Source organism: Heteronotia binoei, chromosome 4, assembly GCF_032191835.1.
Source record: "Heteronotia binoei isolate CCM8104 ecotype False Entrance Well chromosome 4, APGP_CSIRO_Hbin_v1, whole genome shotgun sequence".
NCBI lineage: Eukaryota > Metazoa > Chordata > Lepidosauria > Squamata > Gekkonidae > Heteronotia > Heteronotia binoei.
Window position 1 is genome coordinate 158,101,244 of NC_083226.1, and position 20,818 is coordinate 158,122,061.

A 20,818-nucleotide genomic window follows, 5' to 3' on the forward strand; every position below is an offset into this window, starting at 1 on the left:
CCTTCCCCAGGGGCCTGGCGGGGGGAAGCCTCAGTCAATAGAAGGAAGAGAGTCTTAGCTCAGTAGCTCTGCTGTGCAACTGAGCAAGCCTTGCAAAGCAAGCTGTTACGCAGAAGGAAGCAAGGTATAGGGAGAAGAAAGCAAATGACAGCCAGTTGCTCGGGGGCCTGATAGGAGCCCTCTGGGGGCCTGATTCGGCCCCCAAACTGCATGTCTGACAGCCCTGCCCTAGGCAATCACCTAGTTTGCCTAGTGGCCGAGCCAGCCCTGCACATGATATTAGCCCAGGGGCTCCCAATTGGGTGCCCATGGGCACCATGATGCCAGCAAACACCTTTCCTGGAGCCTGCCATGTATTTTTAGAAAGTAGGCGGGACCAGGTGGGAACTTTTGCCCAGAAAGGCTTCTGATTAGTCACTGGTGGTGCTAGACAGATTTTTTTTTTTAAACACATTGTGATAGATTCAGATGGGCAGTCATGTTGGTCTGAAGTAGTAGAACAAAGTTGGAGTCCAGTGGCACACAAAAGCTCATACCTTGAATAAAATTTCTGTTGGTCTTAAAGTGCCACAGGCAGGGTTGGCCCTGCCACTAGACAAACTAGGCGACTGCCTAGGGCGATGGCCTTCTGGGGGCGCAGAAGTGGGTGCCCCCCACGTGACAACGTTATCAGTGCGGCGGAGAGGGGGTGCCAGAAGTTTGCCTCGCCTAGTGTGACAGAAAGTCTAGGGCTGGCCCTGGCCACCGGACTCTAACTTTATTTGGAAAACATTGTTATGGTAACCACAGCACAAGGCTCTTTATTGTGTGACTGAAGATAAGTTGTGACATCCATTTCGTGGCTGGCTTCACTTCTTGCAGGGACTATTTTGTGGCAGCTGTTATGTGGCTGTGCCCACCATGCTGTGTGGGAACTCCAAAGGTGCCTGCAGGTTCAAAAAGGTTGGGGACCCTTGTTTTAGTCCCTGTTATAGGCAGTCGGAGCCCTCTGCTCACGACCTGAGTTCGATTCCAGCAGAAGCTCGTTTCAGGTAGCCGGCTCCAGGTTGACTCAGCCTTCCATCCTTCCAAGGTCAGTAAGATGAGTACGCAGCTTGCTGGGGGGAAAGTGTAGATGACTGGGGAAGGCAATGGCAAACCACCCCGTAAAAAGTCTGCCGTGAAAACGTGAAAGCAACGTCACCCCAGAGTTGGAAATGATTGGTGCTTGCACAGGGGACTACCTTTACCATTTTTATAGGCTCTTTTTACACCAACCAGTGGATTGCAATTGGACCCCTCTTTTAAAGTGTTCAGTTTGAAGTTGTCCCTTCTCTTTGATTTCACACCACCTTTGTTACACCTCCAAGGGGCCACAGGATTTCTTTACAACCATTAATTCAACACTGATGCATCAAGTGAGAACACTAACTCCTCACTGCACATCAATGTAGTGGGTTTACATATTAATTCCTATACGGAAGTGTCTGCCAGGTAGGTATTTTGTGATGCTTGTACATTACTTAAAAGGTACCGTATTTTTTGGACCATTAGACGCACCTTTGTCTATGTGCGAAAACAGAGGTATTAGCCATCTTCCGCTGCCCCGCCTCCCAGCACAGCCGTCGGGGATGCAGGCACCATTGCAGCCTTCGGGCCGCCTTGGCCGGGAGCCGCCCAGCCGGAGCCAGGCACGCAGGCGCGGGGAAGCGCGCCGCCCCCTCCGCTGCTCAAGGGCCATGTGTCCCGCCGGCGCCCGTGAAGCACTGGGTTTGCGTTGGGGGCGGAGGGAGCGATCCTGGCACTTGTCTCCCGGGGGCTGCAGGCCCCCTCCCCCCACCTCGTCTCCTTTTTTTCAGTATTCGCTCCATAAGACGCATGCACTTTCCGCCCCACTTTTTTTTGGGGGGGGGGAGTGTGTCTTATGGTCTGAAAAATACGGTAATTTGAAACTTCCATTAGTGTTACCAGGTCCAACTCGGAAATATCTCAGGACTTTGGGGGTGGAGCCAGGAGACTTTTCCATTTCCTAAAAATAAATAAAAATACAGCAGTGCAGTTCCCCTGAATATAGTCTTCATTTCCTCCTCCTCTTTTTTGCATTCAGATGATTCTATAGCAGCCACACGTCCACTGAAATGAAAATAGACTCACATACACTCACAAAGCAGCCAAAATAAACAATTTGCATGCTCACATTTTTGTGATCTCCCTGGGACAATGGTATAACTAGCTTTACTCACCAGAGTTGCTGAATGTAACAAACTGCTGTATTTCAACCAACTTTCCTTGTAAATTGTTTGAAATACAGCAGATTGTTACATTCAGACGTCTAGGGGGTGGAATTTTCCTCTATCCCATACTCAGGTTCTAGTGGAGGGCAGGATATAAATCGGATATATCAAAAAAACCTAACCTTAACTGTGGCTGTTGGGAGGAAGGAGACAGCAAAAAGGGAGGATCCCGCACCTGGACCTGGGGACTGGCAAGCCTAACTAACTTCCATGCATGTGGAGATCTGCTGTAACCCCATATCACATATTCACACAATGCATGCTCTTGATACAAACTGGAAGGGCCACTGAGGTTGAGTATCTGGTTGGCATGCCGTAGGTCCCAGGTTCAATCCCCAGCATCTTAAGGGCTGGGCAGTAGGCGATGTGGACCACAGCCTCAGACCCTGGAGAACTGCCACTGGTTTGAGTAGTCAAAACTGACCTTGGACCCAATGGTTTGATTCAGTGTATGGCATCTGATACATTTTAATGGAAGAGTAAGTTACCAGCTCTCCCGCTGAAAGAGAAAGAAAGCTTAACTAGACATGTACAACTTTGGAAGATAAAGCAACTGCCTCTACAGCTCTTTCGACCTGTTTGGTGTAGTTGTTAAGAGAAAATAGTTAAGAGAACCAGTTTGGTATAGTAGTTAAGTTCAGACTCTTATCTGGGAGAACCAGGTTTGATTCCCTACTCCTCCACTTATAGCTGCTAGAATGGCCTTGGGTCAGCCATCGCTACCTCAGAGTTGTCCTTGAAAGGGCAGCAGCTTCTGTGAGAGCCCTCTCAGCCCCACCCACCTCACAGGGTGTCTGTTGTGGGGGGAGAAGATATGGGAGACTGTAAGCAGCTCTGAGTCTTTGATTCAGAGAGAAGGGTGAGGTATAAATCTGCAGTCTTCTTCTCTTCTCCCCAATAACCTCTTCCTCCTTTGTGCTGGATCAGCCCACACTGAGCTGTTTTTTTCTTACCGATACTCAAACTTTCCTTCTCAAAGCAACAGGCAATCAGTGGGTCCCAGTGAAGCCTGAAGGTCACAGTTCCACAGGAGAGGGAGAATCTGATTGCAAGGAATATCTTACTGAAGAAGGACTTTGCATGCAGGTGATGGAGGGGAAAGTTTCCATTTCCCTGCTTCTCCTGCCCCTAACTGCATCCATACCCTGTTGCAAAGCTCAGTCTAAAATAACATATATGAACATATGAAGCTGCCTTATACTGAATCAGACCTTTGGTCCATCAAAGTCAGTATTGTCTTCTCAGACTGGCAGCGGCTCTCCAGGGTCTCAAGCTGAAGTTTTTCACACCTATTTGCCTGGACCCTTTTTTGGAGATGCCAGGGATTGAACCTGGGACCTTCTGCTTCCCAAGCAGATGCTCCACCACTGAGCCACCGTCCCTCCCCTAACTTTTTGGTAGGCATGCTTACTAGAAAGATTCAGGTGGGTAGCTGTGTTGGTGAAGCAGCAGAACGTTTGAGTCCGGTGGCATCTTTAAGATCAACAAAGATTTGTTCAAAGTATGAGATTTTTGTACAAAGTTAGAGCCCAGTAGCACATTTAAGACCAATGAAGTTTTTTTCATTGTGTGCATGCACATGAAAGCTTACATTCTGAATAAAACTTTGTTGGTATTAAACTTTATGTCCAGGTGGACTCCAACTTTGTTCTATTGCTTCAGACCAACACAGCTGCCCACCTGGATCTACCTATAAGATCTGGTGTGCAAGAAGTGCGCTTGCAGAGGAAAGCGCAGACTTTGAATAAAACTCGGTTGATCTTAAAAGGTGCCCCTGGACTCCAACTTTGGTCTGATGCTTACTAGAATCAACAGGGTGGGGTGGGGTGTTCCTCCCCAGATATCCGGGCATTGCATCGAGCCCTTAAAATCTGCACGGAGACGGGAGAGCAGCCCGCTGCTCACTCGCCCAGCCATGCGCCCGTCGCAGCTCCTGGCCAGAAATCCCAGCCCAAAGTGGCTGATCCGCCAGAGGCGGGGGAAAGGGGGGCGTGCCGAGGTGAAGCCGCCGGGAGGGGAGAAGGGGCGGGGCCGGGCGGCTGGGGCGAGTCCACGAGCGACTCCTCCCCCGCCCCCTCCCGCATAAACCCGGCCTCGCCGCTCCATGTGTGCGGCCGAGAGGCGCGCGCGGTCTGCCGCCACTCTATTTAAACCGAGGCTATGAGACCGGCGGGCGGAGGAAGGGAGGTTCGCCAGGAGCGCTCTGGAGGCAGGGAAGTTGGGGACGGGGGAGGAAGACGGAGGAGAAGAGGAGGAGGATGCAGCAGGGACAGGTCGCGGGAGGGTTGTAGTTGATCTGCAAGCACCCCCGCCCCTTTTCTAGCCCTATCTATCCCATGTCTTAGCAAGGCATCAAGAAAAAGGGGAGTTTAAAAAGGCAAACGTCCCTTCCAAGCGGATCTATACAAACTTTTGCCCGGTTTGAATCTTTCGCCCCCTGTTGTCTTTCTTGGAAGCGATTTCCGCGCAAAGACGCAGCGAGGCGCCTCTCTCCCCGGCGGCTTCTCACCTTCCGTTCCCTCGCCAGCATGCCTCGCTTTTTCTGCCTGAGCTGCTTCACTTGCAGCCTCGTGGCTTGGCTGCTCCTGGCGACAAGTATCAGCGGCAGCCCGGCAGCGGAGGCGCCCGAGGAGGAGGAGGAGGCGGCGGCGGAGGAGGAGAAAGCGCTGCGGGTGCTGGTGCTGCTGCCCAAGGACAATTCCTACCTGTTCTCGCTGGGCCGGGTGAGGCCGGCCATCGAGTACGCGGTGCGGAGCGTGGAGGCCAACGGGACGCTGCTGCCGGCCGGCTACAAGCTGCGTCTCTCCTACGAGGACTCGGACTGCGGCAACTGGGCCCTCTTCAGCCTGGTCGACATGATCGCCCTCAAGCGCCAGTGGCCCGACCTGCTGCTGGGGCCCGTCTGCGAGTACGCGGCGGCTCCCGTGGCCCGCCTGGCCTCCCACTGGAACCTGCCCATGATCTCGGCCGGCACGCTGGCCTCGGCCTTCAACGCCAAGACGGGCGAGTACTCGCACCTGACCCGCGTCTCGCCGGGCTACTCCAAGCTGGGCGAGATGTTCCTGGCCCTCTTCCGCCGCCGCCAGTGGACGCGGGTCATGCTCGTCTACCAGGAGGACAAGGAGCAGCGCAACTGCTTCTTCGCCGTCGAGGGCGTCCACGCCGTCTTCCGCGAAGCCGCGCTCCACATCGAGGACTTCGCCTTCGACGAGGGCGCCAAGTACGTCGACGACGTGGTGCGCGCCATCCAGGGCGGGGAGAGAGGTGAGGGGGTCCCGCCCGTGGCGCCGGGGAGGGGCGGGGTCGGGCCTCCGTTCTGCTCTTCGTGCCGTCCGGGCTGAGCCCATTGATTCGAAGGGGCGCGGGACTGGAGAAGCTTTGCGTAAGATGGCACTGCGAGGGGCTTTTCCAGCAGTCGCCGGCCTACCTCGCAAGGTTGTTGGAGGGCGAAGGGATCGTGCGTGGCGCCCCAAGCTCCTCGGAGGAAAGGCAGGGGAAAGGACTAGATCAGGGGTGACTAAACTGTGGGTCGGGAGCCACAGGTGGCTCTTTCACGCATATTGTGAGGCTCTCAAAGCCCCCATTTGTCTTTTCAAATCACTTCTCCAAGGGAAGTCATTTGTCTTTTCAAATCACTTCTCCAAGCCAGCATTTAAAGTTACAGTTGCTTTCTTTCCATCTCTCCCTCCGTCATCTTCCTTCCTTCCTTTTTTGCCGCTCTCAAACTTCAGACGTTAATGCCTGGTGGCTCTCAAACCTCTGATGTTTATTCTGTGTGGCTCTTATATTAAGCAAATTTGATCATCGCTGTACTAGATAGTTGCTAGGCTGCATGCAGATCTACTCCTACACGGCTAAAAGTACCCATTTCTCTCCAGCGCTTGGACTGCGGTCCGACGTGCAGCCGAAGGTAGTCTTAGCTCCGGGAAGTGAAGCCACACGTGGCTGCTTTTTTGCGCTTCCCGGCAAGCGCTGCACATAGAGCAGCGGCGGTCCGGAGTAGCGCTGGTTTGGGGAGCGTCGGCTGGAGTAGCGCGTGATAAGAGAGGGGGTAGCGCGTGATAAGAGAGGGGGCGCGGGCCATACAGTGCGACCGAATTGGGTGGGGGGGGCGGAAGGTATCTTGGAGCCCTATGTTTGGGGTTTGCCCCTGTGGGGTGCGTTCTAGCCACAAAGGGGATGGTGCCCAGATGGCTCAAGATGGTTCGACACAGCCCAAATCCAGCTCAAAGCTCTTTGCCTGTTAGCTATTCCTTGAAGGTACCCTTTCCCCATTTTGAACCTAGGACTATCTTCAATAAGGCACAGCTCTTTACTTTGCACAGCTCTTTACTTTGCAAACCTGTGCATGTTTACGCAGAAGTAAGCCCCAGCGAGATAGCCTTGCTCGCAGGAAAAACATGCTCCAGGATTTCCATCTTATTTGCACTTGGCTTAGCCTTCCAGAAGCCCTGTGGTCACTGATATCCCCGTTTTATAAGGGGCAAGCTGAGGCTGAGAAAGAGATCGGTTTGCCTATGACTGGAGAAGGGGGGTCTCTGGTGGTGGAACTGGAGTCCAGATCTGGACGCCACCAGCTCTTAAACTGCACTGGTCTGATATTCTTCTCATTCCACTGCTGATGTGAAGCTGTTTTATTTTAGTCCCACCTTTCCAGGGTTGCTGCCTTAGTGGGTTGGGAGAATATTTCTCTTCTGGTTAGCATATGTTAAGTACCTTCATATGTTAAGTACCTAGCATATGTTATGTTTTTAAACTTGCCACGGGCAATGATTAATAACAGAGCTCATGAATGGGGACTGCACATTCCACTGCTGAAATGGGATTGCACAGAACTATGTTTTATGGTAGGCAAAGTAAACTTTGGATATGGGGGGGTGGGGTAGCAATACAGGTGTCAGCCAGGTTTTCCTCCAACTTGAAAAAGCTGTAGGATGCTATGGCCACACTGGGGAGCACTCAATCTTTGGAGAAAAAAGCATTTTAAAATAAGAGACCTTTAAAAATGATTACTTTAAAGCAGCGCAGACATAGGGAAAGGGGTCCAGTTGTTTTCAGTGCCGATATAGGTACTGGCTAATAGGCGCCTCTAACAGATATGCTGTCACAGTACACAGTGCACTTCCGGCTGCAATACGTACACTAGGGAAATGTTATTGTCTTAACAATATTAGCTGAAAGGAAAATGTTTGACTCTTAGTAAGAAACTGTAGGAATGGTATATTTATTGCACAATCAGATCTGGGTGGCTAGCGTGATTTTGCACTAGAACAACGTTTGAGTCCAGTGACACCTTTTAAGAATAAGAGTTTTTATTCAAGGTATAAGCTTTTGTGTGCATGTGCACTTCTTACAGGTTTTGCACTGTGCAGGCAGCTGCTGTTAGATCAGGAAGATCAGGAATGGATCATAGATATGGCAGGCTCGTTTCAAGAGGGCATCTTCTAGATTGGGTGACATCAGCCCTTCTCCCTGCCTATTAACTTGCTCTGGCTGTTGTCAGTTGTTTTTGTTCTCTTCAGTAACTTGCGAGCACCTCTTCACCAGCATCATTGAACTTAACTGTCTGTATGGTCTTGGAAATTCTGATCTAGCACTTCCTAATCTTGCTCCTACGTCTATCACTTAGCTTTCCTGTTGCTTTTGTGCGGTGTAGATGTGATCAAAACCAATACTGAAAACTGTTGCAAGGATTTGTCGTGTGAATGCCAGACTCTAACAGTCACTTATAATGTCATTTCTCCCTCCACTGTGTGTCTTCTTGGAACTGACATTCTTGGTGGTTTTTGTTGTTGTTTTTTGCATGCTGCTGGAAGATTTGCTGAATTCTGTTGCTATCCACAGTGTTATATAGTAGTCTGGAATGAAAGTGGCTGTCCGTGTATTCTTTCTTTGTTTCCATGGGCGGATGGCTCCCTCGGATGCTGACCATGAAACCTGAGAATGCAGTGGAATCATGACTTCGAATGTGCCATAGACTTTCCTGAACAGTTTTGCATTGATATATATGTATATAGAGAGAGGTTGTGTGTTGGTTCCAAATCTGACTTGGGAAGTCCCTCATTTGAACCTTGCCTCTGCTGTAAGTTCAGCAGGTGGTCATAAGCAAGGCACTTTCTTCTCAGTCTTGTCATTCCATCTGCAGCAGGGAGGTTCTCACTATCTCTTCTCATACTGCTCTACCTTATAGGGCTGTTGTCACAACCATTATGATATAGCTGAACACTATAAGCCTCAGCATGCCCAGCGGCCAGTTTGGTTTTCTCCTGGAGCATTTCTTCCTCCTGCTCTTTGTAAAAGTAATGGCATAAGAATCACTTGGAATGAAAGATTAAGGTAGAAAAGGCTTTGTGAACGGTTAAATAATTGTCAAAAGGGTGTTATGAATGGACATCTCGATATGCATCTCAGTGGTACAGTGGAATTAACTGCCTGTAGTCTCTGCCAGTGCTGGAAAGGGAAGCCTTTATTTGGGTACCATTAGCTTCCGACACCTGTGGTGAGCAATCCATCTATTCACCTCATCTTACCACGACACAACTTCTGTCATGCGGTTAAAAGTGCCAGCCTAGTATCTTAGAGACCCAGGTTTTAATCCCCACATGTGCCATAGAAACCCGCTGGGTGACCTTGAGCCAGTCACACGCTCTCAGCCTCACCTGCCTCGCAGGGTTGTTGTTGTGAGGGTGAAATGGAGGAGAGGAGAAGGATGTAAGCAACTTTGGATCCCCATTGGGGAGAATGGTGGGTATAAACAAATAAAATAAAATAATTGATGCTTGTTTGTATGAGATAAACCTGGACTGATTGCCATACCTTCCCCTCCTCCCCAAAAACCCCCTCCAGATAGCCGTTTCAACATCTCTTACCTGTGAACCGATGAAGAAGAATCAAGAAATTGCAAATGTAAATTCAGTTAGAAACATGTGCTGGAGAATAGAGCAAGGTGGGGCAAGGGTGAGTTAGATCCAAGTGTTACGGTCCTGTTTCCTTCCACCTGTGCCACAGTCTCCAGATTAATTTTGCTGTCACTGGCAGCCCTCTTAATTTCCATGCTGTTCATTGTTAATATTTTGCAAATGAAGCATTTGCCAAGGTTCTTCCCCCTCCCCCCGAGTTTGCCCTCTTATCTTTTCCTGGTATGCACAAAAACATATTTATCTATTTATACAGATGATAATTTAGATTGGATTTTCAGGATCTCCCTTTATTTATTTTTTTTAAACTCTCATCTGAATATTTCCTGTTCTTTTGGGGCTTTCAAGCTGACGTCTCTCAAGATCAGCAGAGTCTGTCTTTTGTGGTGTTTCCTGTTTTTATTCAGACTAGGAAGTTGTTCTTCAGCAGGTCACACACTGATGGCTTTTGGACTCATTTAGGCAGCAGAAAGCTGATTTACAAGGAATGGGGGTTGGGATGTACCCAGGGAAACTTCTTGTGCGAGACCGCTGAATTGTTTATGGCATTCTCTTGTCAACATGCACTTGAAAGACATTGCAAAAGACAAGCTCAGCTGCTGTCCTGGGACACTTATTAAACACTGTCTCAAAGTTACTTAGTCTTGATCTCTCCCCCCCCCCCCCCCCCCGTCCTCTCATGGTATGCTTACATTGTTTGATGAATTCCACTCCCATCTGTTCTGAAAGCATACATAAACAGTGCAATGCAAAAAACCCCACAAAAACCCAAATTGTCATAGGTTTAAGTAAGAAATGCCCTAAATGCAAGCATGCAAGAAACTCATAGGCGGCTTTCTTTTCTGTCAAACATTTAAACACAACAGCCACTCAGTATCAAGAATATCCATGGAAGGAAGCTTCCACTGAACAAGCTGGGATGGGATTCGCAGCCTTTGCTGTTTGCGATGGAACTTAAGTTACATGGGTGGCTGTGTGGTTGCTTGGAAGCAGCATGGTATGGGTCCTTTTGCATATGCCAAATGATGCCGTTTCAATCCACTTCAGTGTCTGTTTGCAAGTGTATTTTGCACAATAAAATCCAGTTGCAAAATGCACTGAAAGTGGATTGAAAGTGTGTTATTCAGTGTGTGCGAAAGCACCAGGAGGCTACAATTCTCTGTACCTTGTGGATGTTAAGTGCTGTCAAGTCCCTTCTGACATACAACAGCCCTTTGTACTAATGGCTTCCAAAATGTCTCTATTAACACTCTTGCTCAGGCTGTGTGCCTTACCTGAGAGTAAAGCCCACTGAACACCGTAGGACAGATCTGTGTAAGCATGGATGGGTTTGCACTGTTAAATGTAACATCTTCAGTAGCCAGAAGCGTGCTGCTTCCTTATCTCTCTAGTCTAACACAGTCCTCTTGTGGATGCAGGATATAGGGAAGGCTCAGGCTTAGTAAACAAACTAACCCTCTGTTATTATTTTTTGCATGGGAGTAGGTGTTAGAGGCCAAGGAAGTATTTGTCTTCACTCCCATGTCTGCAGAAAGGCTTTCTGTTTATTTGCTAGATTACTCCATCATAGAGGTCAGGGTGCACATCGGTGCAATGTCTGTGTTGATCCCTGTAAGGGAGTTTGACACCAGCACAAGAAACTCAGTTTGAGCAATCCCTGCATTAAAACCTACCCTGGGAGAACTCCGAGCATCAGGTTGTTCAGCTGGCATCCTGGCTGATCCTCGTGAATCAATAACACAAATCAGAGATTGTGCACTCGTTTTGTACTGTGGGAAGAAAGACGCTTACATGCAGGGCTTTTTTTTTTTTTTTTAGCAGGAATACATAAGAACGCAGTTCTGGCTGGCTTGGTGTCAGGGGGTGTGGCCTGATATGCAAATGAGTTCCTGCTGGGCTTTTTCTGCAAAAAAAGCCCTGTTTACATGGGACAACAAAGTTGATGACCATTTGCTACAGCACAGGGGCACTTGAAGCCACCGTTTCCATAGTCCATTTCTTAGAACAAACTGTTTTCTGCCAATATTTTAAAAAGTTCAGCATACACCACACAATGGACTTTGGGGTACAAAGATGAGATTTCTAAGCATTACAAGGGAGAAGTGGGGTGGGGTGAGGAGTGTTCTGTAGGGAACAAGTGGCTTCCTTTGAAATGTCTCTAAGCTGTTTCTGAAATAGGTGGGCAAATGGGGGGGGGGCTGCAGTAAATGATGGTGGGGAAAGGGAAATACAGCAAGAGGTGTTTAACTCTTTCTCTTCATAAAACCTCTTACACAGAGGTTGCCCAGGAAAAACAGCAGGAAGGAAAGGGTTATGCATTCAGCTGCCTTTGTTGCTCCCCTGTATGTGGCCCCCTCCACTGAACACAAGGGTTAGAAGAAGACGACTGCAGATTTATATCTCGCCCTTCTCTCTGAAACAGAGACTCAGAGTGGCTTACAATCTCCTATATCTTCTCCCCCCCCCCCACAACAGACACCCTGTGAGGTGGGTGGGGCTGAGAGGGCTCTTCCAGCAGCTGCCCTTTCAAGGACAACCTCTGCCAGAGCTATGGCTAACCCAAGGCCATTCCAGCAGGTGCAAGTGGAGGAGTGAGGAATCAAACCCGTTTCCCCCAGATAAGAGTCTGCATGCTTAACCACTACACCAGTTTGGAAAAAAGAAGATGATGAGGATACAGGATTTATACCGCGCCCTCCACTCCAAATCTCAGAGTGGCACACAATCTCCTTTACCTTCCTTCCCTCCCCCCCCCCCCCACAACAGACACCCTGTGAGGTAGGTGTGGCCGGGAGAGAGCTCTGAGAGAACTGCTCTTGAGAGAACAGCTCTGATAGAACGGGGACTGGCTCAAAGCCATTCCAGCAGCTGCAAGTGGAGGAGTGGGGAATCCAACCCAGTTCTGCCAAATAAGAGTCCGCACACTTAACCACTACACCGAACTGGCTCTCGTCTCCTCAGTCCAAATGAAAGTAGTCCACTTCGTACTCGAAATGAGAGCGAAAAGGAGAAAACCAAGGCACAGTGATGCGTTTTGAGCCTTTGATGCATTTTGAAGCTTTGATGGACATCTTGCAGGCTCGCTGCCTAAAACGATTGGGCTGCGTCCGGAACATCCATCTCAATAGCAGTGGGGCTTACTTCTGGCGCGAGGAGCTTTCCTCAGATACAAGAAACTGAGAGCGGCTTGCACCAGTGGAATGTGACACCCTGTGAGGTGGGTGGGGCTGAGAGCTCTCCCAGCAGCTGTCCTTTCAAGGACAACTCCTGAGATAGCTATGGCTGACCCAGGGCCATTCCAGCAGCTGCAAGTGGAGGAGTGGGGAATCAAACCCGGTTCTCCCAGATAAGAGTCCGCGCACTTAACCACTACACCAAACTGTCTCTCATGGGATCCCATGTTTGCCTAGCAAGGGTTGCCAACTACCTTCAGAACAAATGTCCTGCCCCTTTAGCAATGGCTTAATGGGATGCTATTTATCAAGTAACGCTATTGCCATTTACCTCCACACTGCAAAATGCTTCAGTCACTCATTTCCACACATTTAGTTTTCACTAAAGGGACAGGACATTTTTCTCCAGGCCTGTGGGCAGCCTTAAGTCTGGCCCCTGAACAATATATGATGTTGGGGGGCAGGGTGGAATACTCTGGGCGAAGCATGTTTTGCTGAATCAGGGGAACCTCCTCTCTGACTTTCCCCTCTTTATTGCATGCTGTAGTAAAACTTCCACACTTAAAAAGAGAAATTGATCTACTTTTCAAGATCTTAAGTTCTAAGAATGCAGAACTCCCCAAGAGTGCACCAAAAAGGAAATGTTGGCTGGACGACAAAAAACCTGATACTTAACCTTTCATTCTTTTATAGTGACTTTGCATATGTTACGAGTCTGAGAGATGTTTTCTTTTGGCCCGTGCTGAATAGAGAGGCTCTTCCTCCTCAACCTTGGAGAGATCCCGTTGAGCATTGCATAAATAACAAAGGCATTTTGTGGAAGCAGCAGTTATCAGGGGAGCGCAGAAATTCCTAACTTGTCAGTAATAGAGCCACCAGTTTAGCAAAACAACTGGGACCTAGATAGCTCGTAAAACTTCTTTTTCAAAACATATCAAATGAAAGAATCAAGTGGTGTAATGCTCGGTATACATTAGAACAGAATTCCCACATCACTGTGGTTAAGAGAAGATGCATTGCAAAATTAGGCTCAGACCAGACACGATGCTGGCAAAGAGTATGTTTGTACCAGAGTCTTCTATAATCACATATAAAGCAACATGCAGGACTTGAGGAACCTGGGTGAGGAGAGCAGAAAACCTCCCTACAGTTCTTCCTCTCCACAGCTTCTCTTCCCCAAGACCTTTTCTTCACTTATATTGGACTTTGTCTAAGGACAAAAGTTCCTGTGGTATGGACTATGAGGAGGTAAGTGGGGTGAGCACTGACCTGAGTGAGTCAGGTTAGCCCAATTGCGCCAGATCTCAGAAGAAGAGCTGGATTTATATCCTGCCCTTCTGTCAGAGCAGCTTACAATCTCTTTCCCTTCCTCTCCCCACAACAGACACCCTGTGAGGTAGGTGGAGCTGAGATAACAACAGTGAGAGAACTGTGATTGGCCCAAGGTAACCCAACTGGCTGCATGCAGAGAAGGCATGGAGGATTCTTCAGATTAGAATCCACCATTCTTAACCACTACACCAAAATGGCTGGATCAAAATGGCTTGCACAATTGGGGAAGGGGGTGCACACAAGCTGAATCCTTGAACAAGCCACTCCCTCAGTGGGGCAGATGGCGCCCCTCCTTCATGCCGTAGGAACAGATTGCCCAGCATGGACCCAGCTAACCTTTGAGCCTCAGGTGCTGGTCAACTGGCTTGTTTAGATAACATACAAAAGAGGTAAGCAGTGCTGTCTTTTTAAAAAATTAAGCTGAATTAGAGCCAAACTACATGTTATGTCTGCCACATGATCTCTATGGGGACTTTCAGCTGTATGACAGCCGCAAGTCCCCCCTGAGAACTCCAATCAGATGCACGGCAGGGGCCTAATTCTGATCAGGATGGGGAGAGGAGGGGCTCCTGCTTCCCCTAATCCGTGCTGTTTTTCTGAACCAAAATGGCTTGCGCTATTATGGGGTTGGGGGGCTTGCACACAAGAAGATATTGGATTTATATCCCACCCTATACTCTGAATTGCAGAGTCTCAGAGCAGTCACAATCTCCTTTACCTTCTCCCCCGCCCCACACAACAAACACCCCGTGAGGTAGGCAGGGCTGAGAGAGCTCTCACAGCGGCTGCCATTCCATCCTACTGTCTGATGAAGCGTGCTTAGAGCACATGAAAGCTTACATTCTGAATAAAACTTTGTTGGTCTTAAAGGCGCTACTTGACTCTGCTTTGTTCAACTTTTGCGAGAGCTCTGGCTGACCCAAGCCCATTCCAGCAGGTGCAAGTGGAGGAGTGGGAATCAAACCCGTTTCTCCCAGAGTAGAGTCTGCGCACTTAACCCCACTACACCAAACTGACTCTCAGGCTGAATGCTTGAACATGCAGCTCCCTCAGTGGGGCAGATTGGGAGGCCCTCTCCGCCGTGCCGGGGTCTCAACCAGAATTGGGCCCTTGCAGTAAAATTTAATTAAATTCTCATTGGGCATTTGCAACTCGTGTCCTGCTGGAGTACTAAGGCCTTCTCCCCCATACAGTCATCGGTACAACTTTGGATTAAATTTCACCAAGTTTAGCAGACCTAAATTTTGCAGATTTCTGTGGTAAAAGCCAATAGCTGAATGGCCTTGCGTGGTTTCCCTTTAAATCATGATTTAATCAATGAGAGGGAAGAAGGTGATTCAAAAGTTAAAATTAAAAAAAGTCCATCTATATGTAGTGCAAACTAACTGGTTGCCGTGTACTTCATATGCTGCATGTACTTGAAGGTTCTTAAATACTGTTTTAGAAAATTAGGTGCAATATGTTGCTGATAGTTAAATAACAACTTTCCAAAATTACTATCTGACAGGGCTGATCTTTACATGTTACATAGTCACCATCAGCGGTTGTTCTGTAGAAAAATAGGTGGTTGAGCTCATTAGCATATGCTCCCCCCACCCCCCGCAGCCAAAAGCAACCCAACACAAGAAAGGAAAGCCCTGGGTGAGCGAGGCCTGCTTGGGCTGGCTAGAGATCACCTGGGGCTCTCGTGAACAGTCTAAATGCCAGCAAATCACACGCCACCCAAAATCACATAAGAAGTGGAGAAAGGGTGAGGGGGCTTCTCCAGGGGTTAATGAGGGCTGTTGGGGGTGTGGCAAAGTCCCTGTTGGCTGCCTGGCTGCAGTCCCGTAGCCAGAAATATTTGGGTGGGGGGGCCGTGGAGTCTTGGCTGCTTCTTCCAGCAGCCAGCCTCCGGGCCCCAGCTCTCTCTCTCTCTCTCATGCTCTTGGGGGTGGGAAGAAGAGCCCGGGGAGGGAGGTGACGGTGAAAACGGGGCTGCGAGGAGAGCGGGGGAGGCAGAGAAGACCCAGGGGAGAGTGGCGGCAGTGAAAACGGGGCTGCGAGGAGGCAGGGAAGAGCCCTGGCAGAGCTGCTGCAGTGAAAACGGGGCTGTGGGGGAGGCAGGGAAGAGCCTGGGGAGAGTGGCAGCAGCAAAACACGGTGCTGCGGGGGGAGGCAGGGAAGAGCCCAGGGAGAGCAGTGGCAGCAAAAACGGTGCTGCGGGGGAGGCAGGGAAGAGCTTGGGAAGAGCAGCGGCAACAAAAATGGGGCTGTGAGGAGAGCGGGGGATGCAGGGAAGAGCCCGGGGGGAGCGGCGGCAGCAAAAACGGGGCTGCGGGGGAGGCAGGGAAGAGCCCGGGGAGAGTGGCGGCCGTGAAAATGGGGCTGTGGGGGAGGCAGGGGAGAGCGGCTGTGGCAAAAACAGGGCTGCAGGGAGAGTGGGGGAGGCAGGAATGGGGTGGGAAGAGTTCAGGGAGAGCGGCGATGGCGGCAAAAACGGGGCTTCAGGGAGAGCAGTGGGGAAAGGAGCCACACAGGTGGAAGTGGGGGTTGGGTGGAGGGGCTGTGCCCCCCAGGGCCCCCCCCAGCCCCCCCCTGGGCCCCACCTTGCCTGGCTGCCTGCTCTCCTAATCCAGGGATTGTTATGCAGCTGCACCTACTATTCAACGGACAAGGCAGGTGTGGAGGAAGAGGGAACCCTCAGAAAGGTTCAGGAGCTGTGCTCTGTGTGCTTCTGCTGAATCTGAGTCTTGGTCACCATGGAAGACAGAGGGTCTGTCATAAGACATGTTATGTGGAATCTGCTGGGCATTCAATTTCCAGAGGCGTGAGAGTCCAATCTACATGGATTTGGGACCACAGCATGTGAGAAGAAGCTGCAGCCTTTTATCTTTTAAGGTTTTCCTGACCTGAAATGCCCCATTGGGGAAATTTACATGTACTGATGTCTATGCATAAGTTTCTGTCAAGGAGACAAATAGCTGCTCCCAAGGGCTGACTCAGGTCATGGAAAAGGCACAGGGGAGGAAGTCTGTAGCTCGTCCTCCTCATGGATCATGGCCCCCATCCAAAACCCAGCAGAGAATTGCACTGCCGATCAGGGGACCAAATAAAGCTGTGGTCTTTTCGCGCCAGTGCAGTGATAAGCAATTGCAAAATGAAAGCTTCCTTGTGGTTGCTGATGAAAACATCCTGTAGAAATGTGTGTTCTTTCCTCTTGCCCCTTGAACATAGTGTTATGCTTTTGTAGACTGTCTTTTGGGGGAGAAAGAAATCCAAGATCTTCAGCGCCTGACTTCAGCTGGGGATCCCTGTGAGCCAAAGGACATTGCTTGGCTAGGATGGAAAAGCTCTTTGCATGCATCAGGAGCTGTGAACTGGGGTTTTATCCAAGTGGGGGTTTCCCCCCTTTGCAGCCAAGCCCCTCAGTTCTTCCTAGGAGACTGTTTCTGCATACAAATTGTTGGTAGTTGTGTGAAACCTGTCTGAGCATAATTTATGTGTTTTAGGTTCCTTTAAATAAATAAGATTTTTTTTTAATTTTTTAATTATTATTTGAAGTATAGTCAATCTGAACAGTTACAACAATAATGATGCATCATATCCATGTAATAAGCAGCATTCAACAAATCTGTTACCATAAACCTAAATCATTTACATGTTTAGGAATGTTTCCAACTTTAATTAGAGTTTCTAAGATAGATAACCACACTGAAGTGAAATTGGTTTGAACATTGCAGTTTTCTAAATATTTGATGTTATCAGTAACTTTAGCTAACATGTACATATCCCACAATTTCCCATGCCACTGTGTTAGTGGTGTTTTATTCTTCCAATGTTTAGCAATTTTAAATTTTGCTGCATAAAGTAATATTCTATTGTTGCAGTAGTATACTGATGAGATGCCCATTGATGCAAGAAAAGATGGTCTGGTGTTAATGTCATACGTATTTGGGTAATTGCTTTTATTTGTGTCACAACCAGAGTTATTTGCTTTTATTTGTGTCACAACCAGAGTCCAGAAGTCTTTAATAACTGGGCAAGTCAACCAGCAATGCATATAATCTCCCACTAACCCGCATTGTCTCCAGCATGTGGAAGAGAACGGCTTGGTTATTCTTGCCAGTTTTAAAGGAGTGAGGTACCAGTGAGATATAATTTTAAATGTTTGCAGTTTCACTTCCAGTATTTTAGAGTTAAAAGATGGTGATTTCCAGAAGAATTCCCAGTCATCTTCCGATAGTTCTGAGGAACAATCTTTCTGCCAAGTAGAACAAAGCAGGAGTCAAGTTTCACCTTTAGGACCAACTAATTTTTATTTAGAATGTAAGCTTTCATGTGCTTACCTTCTAAATACAAATTGGTTGGTCTTAAAGGTGCAACTTGACTCCTGCTTTGTTCAACTGCTTCAGACCAACACGGCTGCCCGCTTGGATCTTTCTGCCAAGTAGTCTGTTAAGAAAGAGGTTTAGTATATATAAAACTAGAAAGCAGGTCATATATATTGGAAATGAGGTGTTTTCCTGTAGACCCTGTATCTTTCAAAATAGATTCAAAACCTGTCAAGGGTGAGTAAGATGTTTTTTAGTGTTTCTGTAAAAACTGTACAGTAATATAATTCTTCACTCGAACATTTTCCTGCTGTGCACAGCCTTCACTCAGGCAATCAAGGATATTGTACTCATCCTCCCCATGTATGCTTCTAGCAGATGTCAAAGTGACTTATCGGTGCACATTTGACGTAGAAGCTGTTCCAGGTTTCTTCATTTCTTTTAGGTGTTTGTTTGACTGTTTGTTTTAGGTGCCTGAGGAATTATTTTGATTTCACTTAGAGAACGATTTTGGGTTAGATTACAGTCCTGGTAGAAAACAAAAGAAAGCAGCTCAGGTGTCGCAAGGGGCTAGAGGGCTCCCCCCCCCCAGTCAAACATCTCAAAGCCCATTATCTGATGAACTTTTAGCATGGGGATGGGCTAATTCCCCCATCTCAGTCCAGAATGGGCCCAGGTCTGTCTTCATTGTTAGGATTCTTGGGAGGCAGAGGGAACTAGGCAAATCCAACTCATTCTGAATGCTTCCCTGCTAACCTTCTGCTTTCTGCAGTGTTTTAGCCATCAGTTTCCCTAGACGATAGACACAATCTCTAGCGATAGGCATGAGGATTTATTATTTATCGTATGCTAGAGTTACACTCAGGAAGTATAATATAAAATATAAAAAGTTGATATGATGGGTATGCAGACTGATTGATCAGCCTCCCTAAATAACAATATCTAGATTTTCAGTCCACTCAGTTGCAGCTGGGGAGAGTTCACAGAGCTTTAAATAATTAACTCTTGTTCAAGAAACTCATCTTGATAACGCAATTCAAGCCCACCACAGAGCGAAAATTGTGGGATACAAATGTTATTGGCCTCAGTTATCATCATATTTATGGCATAGTGACTTATAGCTGAAGCAACATTGAAAATGTGAAGCTGGTTTCTGAAGAAGTAAGCAGTGACTCATACCCTCATACCCTGCCACAAATCTTGTTAGTCTTTAAGAAGCTACTGGACTCTTGCTCTTTTCTAGACATAGGAATAATAGAGCTCCCAGACCACAAGCCTTCTTTTTCAAGAGGAACATGTGCAACGGCCTCCTCCATGACCAATCCCTGAGCCGCCCAAGGGAAGGAACCAAGCTCAATTTCATGCCATCATTAAGTCCTGTTGATTTTATTGTAAATTGAAATTAATTATTCTGTTTATCTTAACCTGCTGTTTATCACCCTGAGCCCTTCGAGGAAGGGTGGTCTACAAATTTAATAAATAATAGAGTAAAAAGGTAGTCCCCTGTACAAGCACCAGTTGGTTCCGACTCTGGGGTGACGTCGCATCACAATGTTTTCATGGCAGACTTTTTATGGGGTGGTTTGCCATTGTTTTCCCCAGTCATCTATGCTTTTTCCCCAGCAAGCTGGGTACTCATTTTACCAACCTCGGAAGCACGGAAGGCTGAGTCAACCTCGAGCCGGCTACCTGAACCAGCTTCCGCTTCAGATTCAGGTCGTGAGCAGAGAGCTTGGATTGCAGTACTGCAGTTTACCACTCTGCTCCACAGGGCTCCCTCCAAATAATAATAACACTGTCACGATAAGCTGACACTTCAGTCCATGATTAGCTACACTGAGGGCACTTACGAGCATTGGTGTACCCAGGGATCTTTATGTTTGTGACTTCCTATTGATAAGTCTTCCAGGCCAAGCCTTCCCTTTGGATCCCCCTCCCTTCTGGATCCCCCTCCCACACTGAAATGGTCTGAGCTTTACGATGAGCCAACCTGTGCTTCAAAATGCTCATTGTGTGGAGAGGGGATGTTTTCAAATTTTCGTTTTTCATATTTTCAAAATTCCAAAAACTCAAGTGGTAGGAGACCAAGGTGTTAACGATTTGTGTGAACTTGCTTATGAAATGTTATCAGTGTCTCTGTGTGCCTTCTTGCCTTGACCCGCCCTCCCCCAGTACATATTGATTTCTCCCTGTCCGTCTCAGTTGTAGCTACACTTCCAGCTGGCCAGTCCTGCTCTCTTCTTAAGAGATTCAGTAATCTGTGTGCTGACCTTTTCTTAATGAAGTAATCATATTAATCAGCTATGATATTTGGCCTCATTGACCTGTAAATGATTATGCTAATTTATCTCAATCAGTTTGACAGTTGTCTTGCATAAGTTTCTATTTTGGTGGGGTTTAAACAGGAAAAAATAGTTTGTAATCTGTTTTTTCGGTCAGACATCCAGTTTGACACAGGCTGGTTTTTTTTAACTGATCTTTGTTTGATTAAAGGAACGGAAAAGTTGTAGCATTATTATCTAGGAGTGTCCCTATCTAGTCGAATTTTCACAGACAGCTGGAAGGTTTAAGGAGTAGCTTCTTACCTGTGTTTTCTGTTTACTTCTCCAGTGGTGATCATGTGTGCCAGCAGCGATGCAATAAGGAACATCATGTTGGCTGCCCACCGGCAAGGAATGACCAACGGAGACTATGCTTTCTTCAACATTGAACTCTTCAACAGTTCGTCATATGGTAAAGTATTTATTTCCCTCTAGGATGTCATAAGGCTTTCTTACATATAACATATTAGAGATAACACGTGGGAGGCT

At 47.9% G+C, this 20,818-nt stretch overlaps 1 protein-coding gene across 1 annotated transcript in view; it reads left to right on the forward strand.

Moving 5' to 3' along the window:
- Window positions 1-4,801: 4,801 nt before the first annotated feature.
- The window catches only part of NPR3 (natriuretic peptide receptor 3), a 49,785-nt gene continuing 33,768 nt past the window's right edge, over window positions 4,802-20,818 (forward strand). The window contains exons 1-2 of the mRNA XM_060236597.1: window positions 4,802-5,537; window positions 20,619-20,741. Coding sequence (XP_060092580.1) covers window positions 4,802-5,537; window positions 20,619-20,741 — 859 coding nt within the window. The remainder of the gene's footprint in view (window positions 5,538-20,618; window positions 20,742-20,818) is intronic.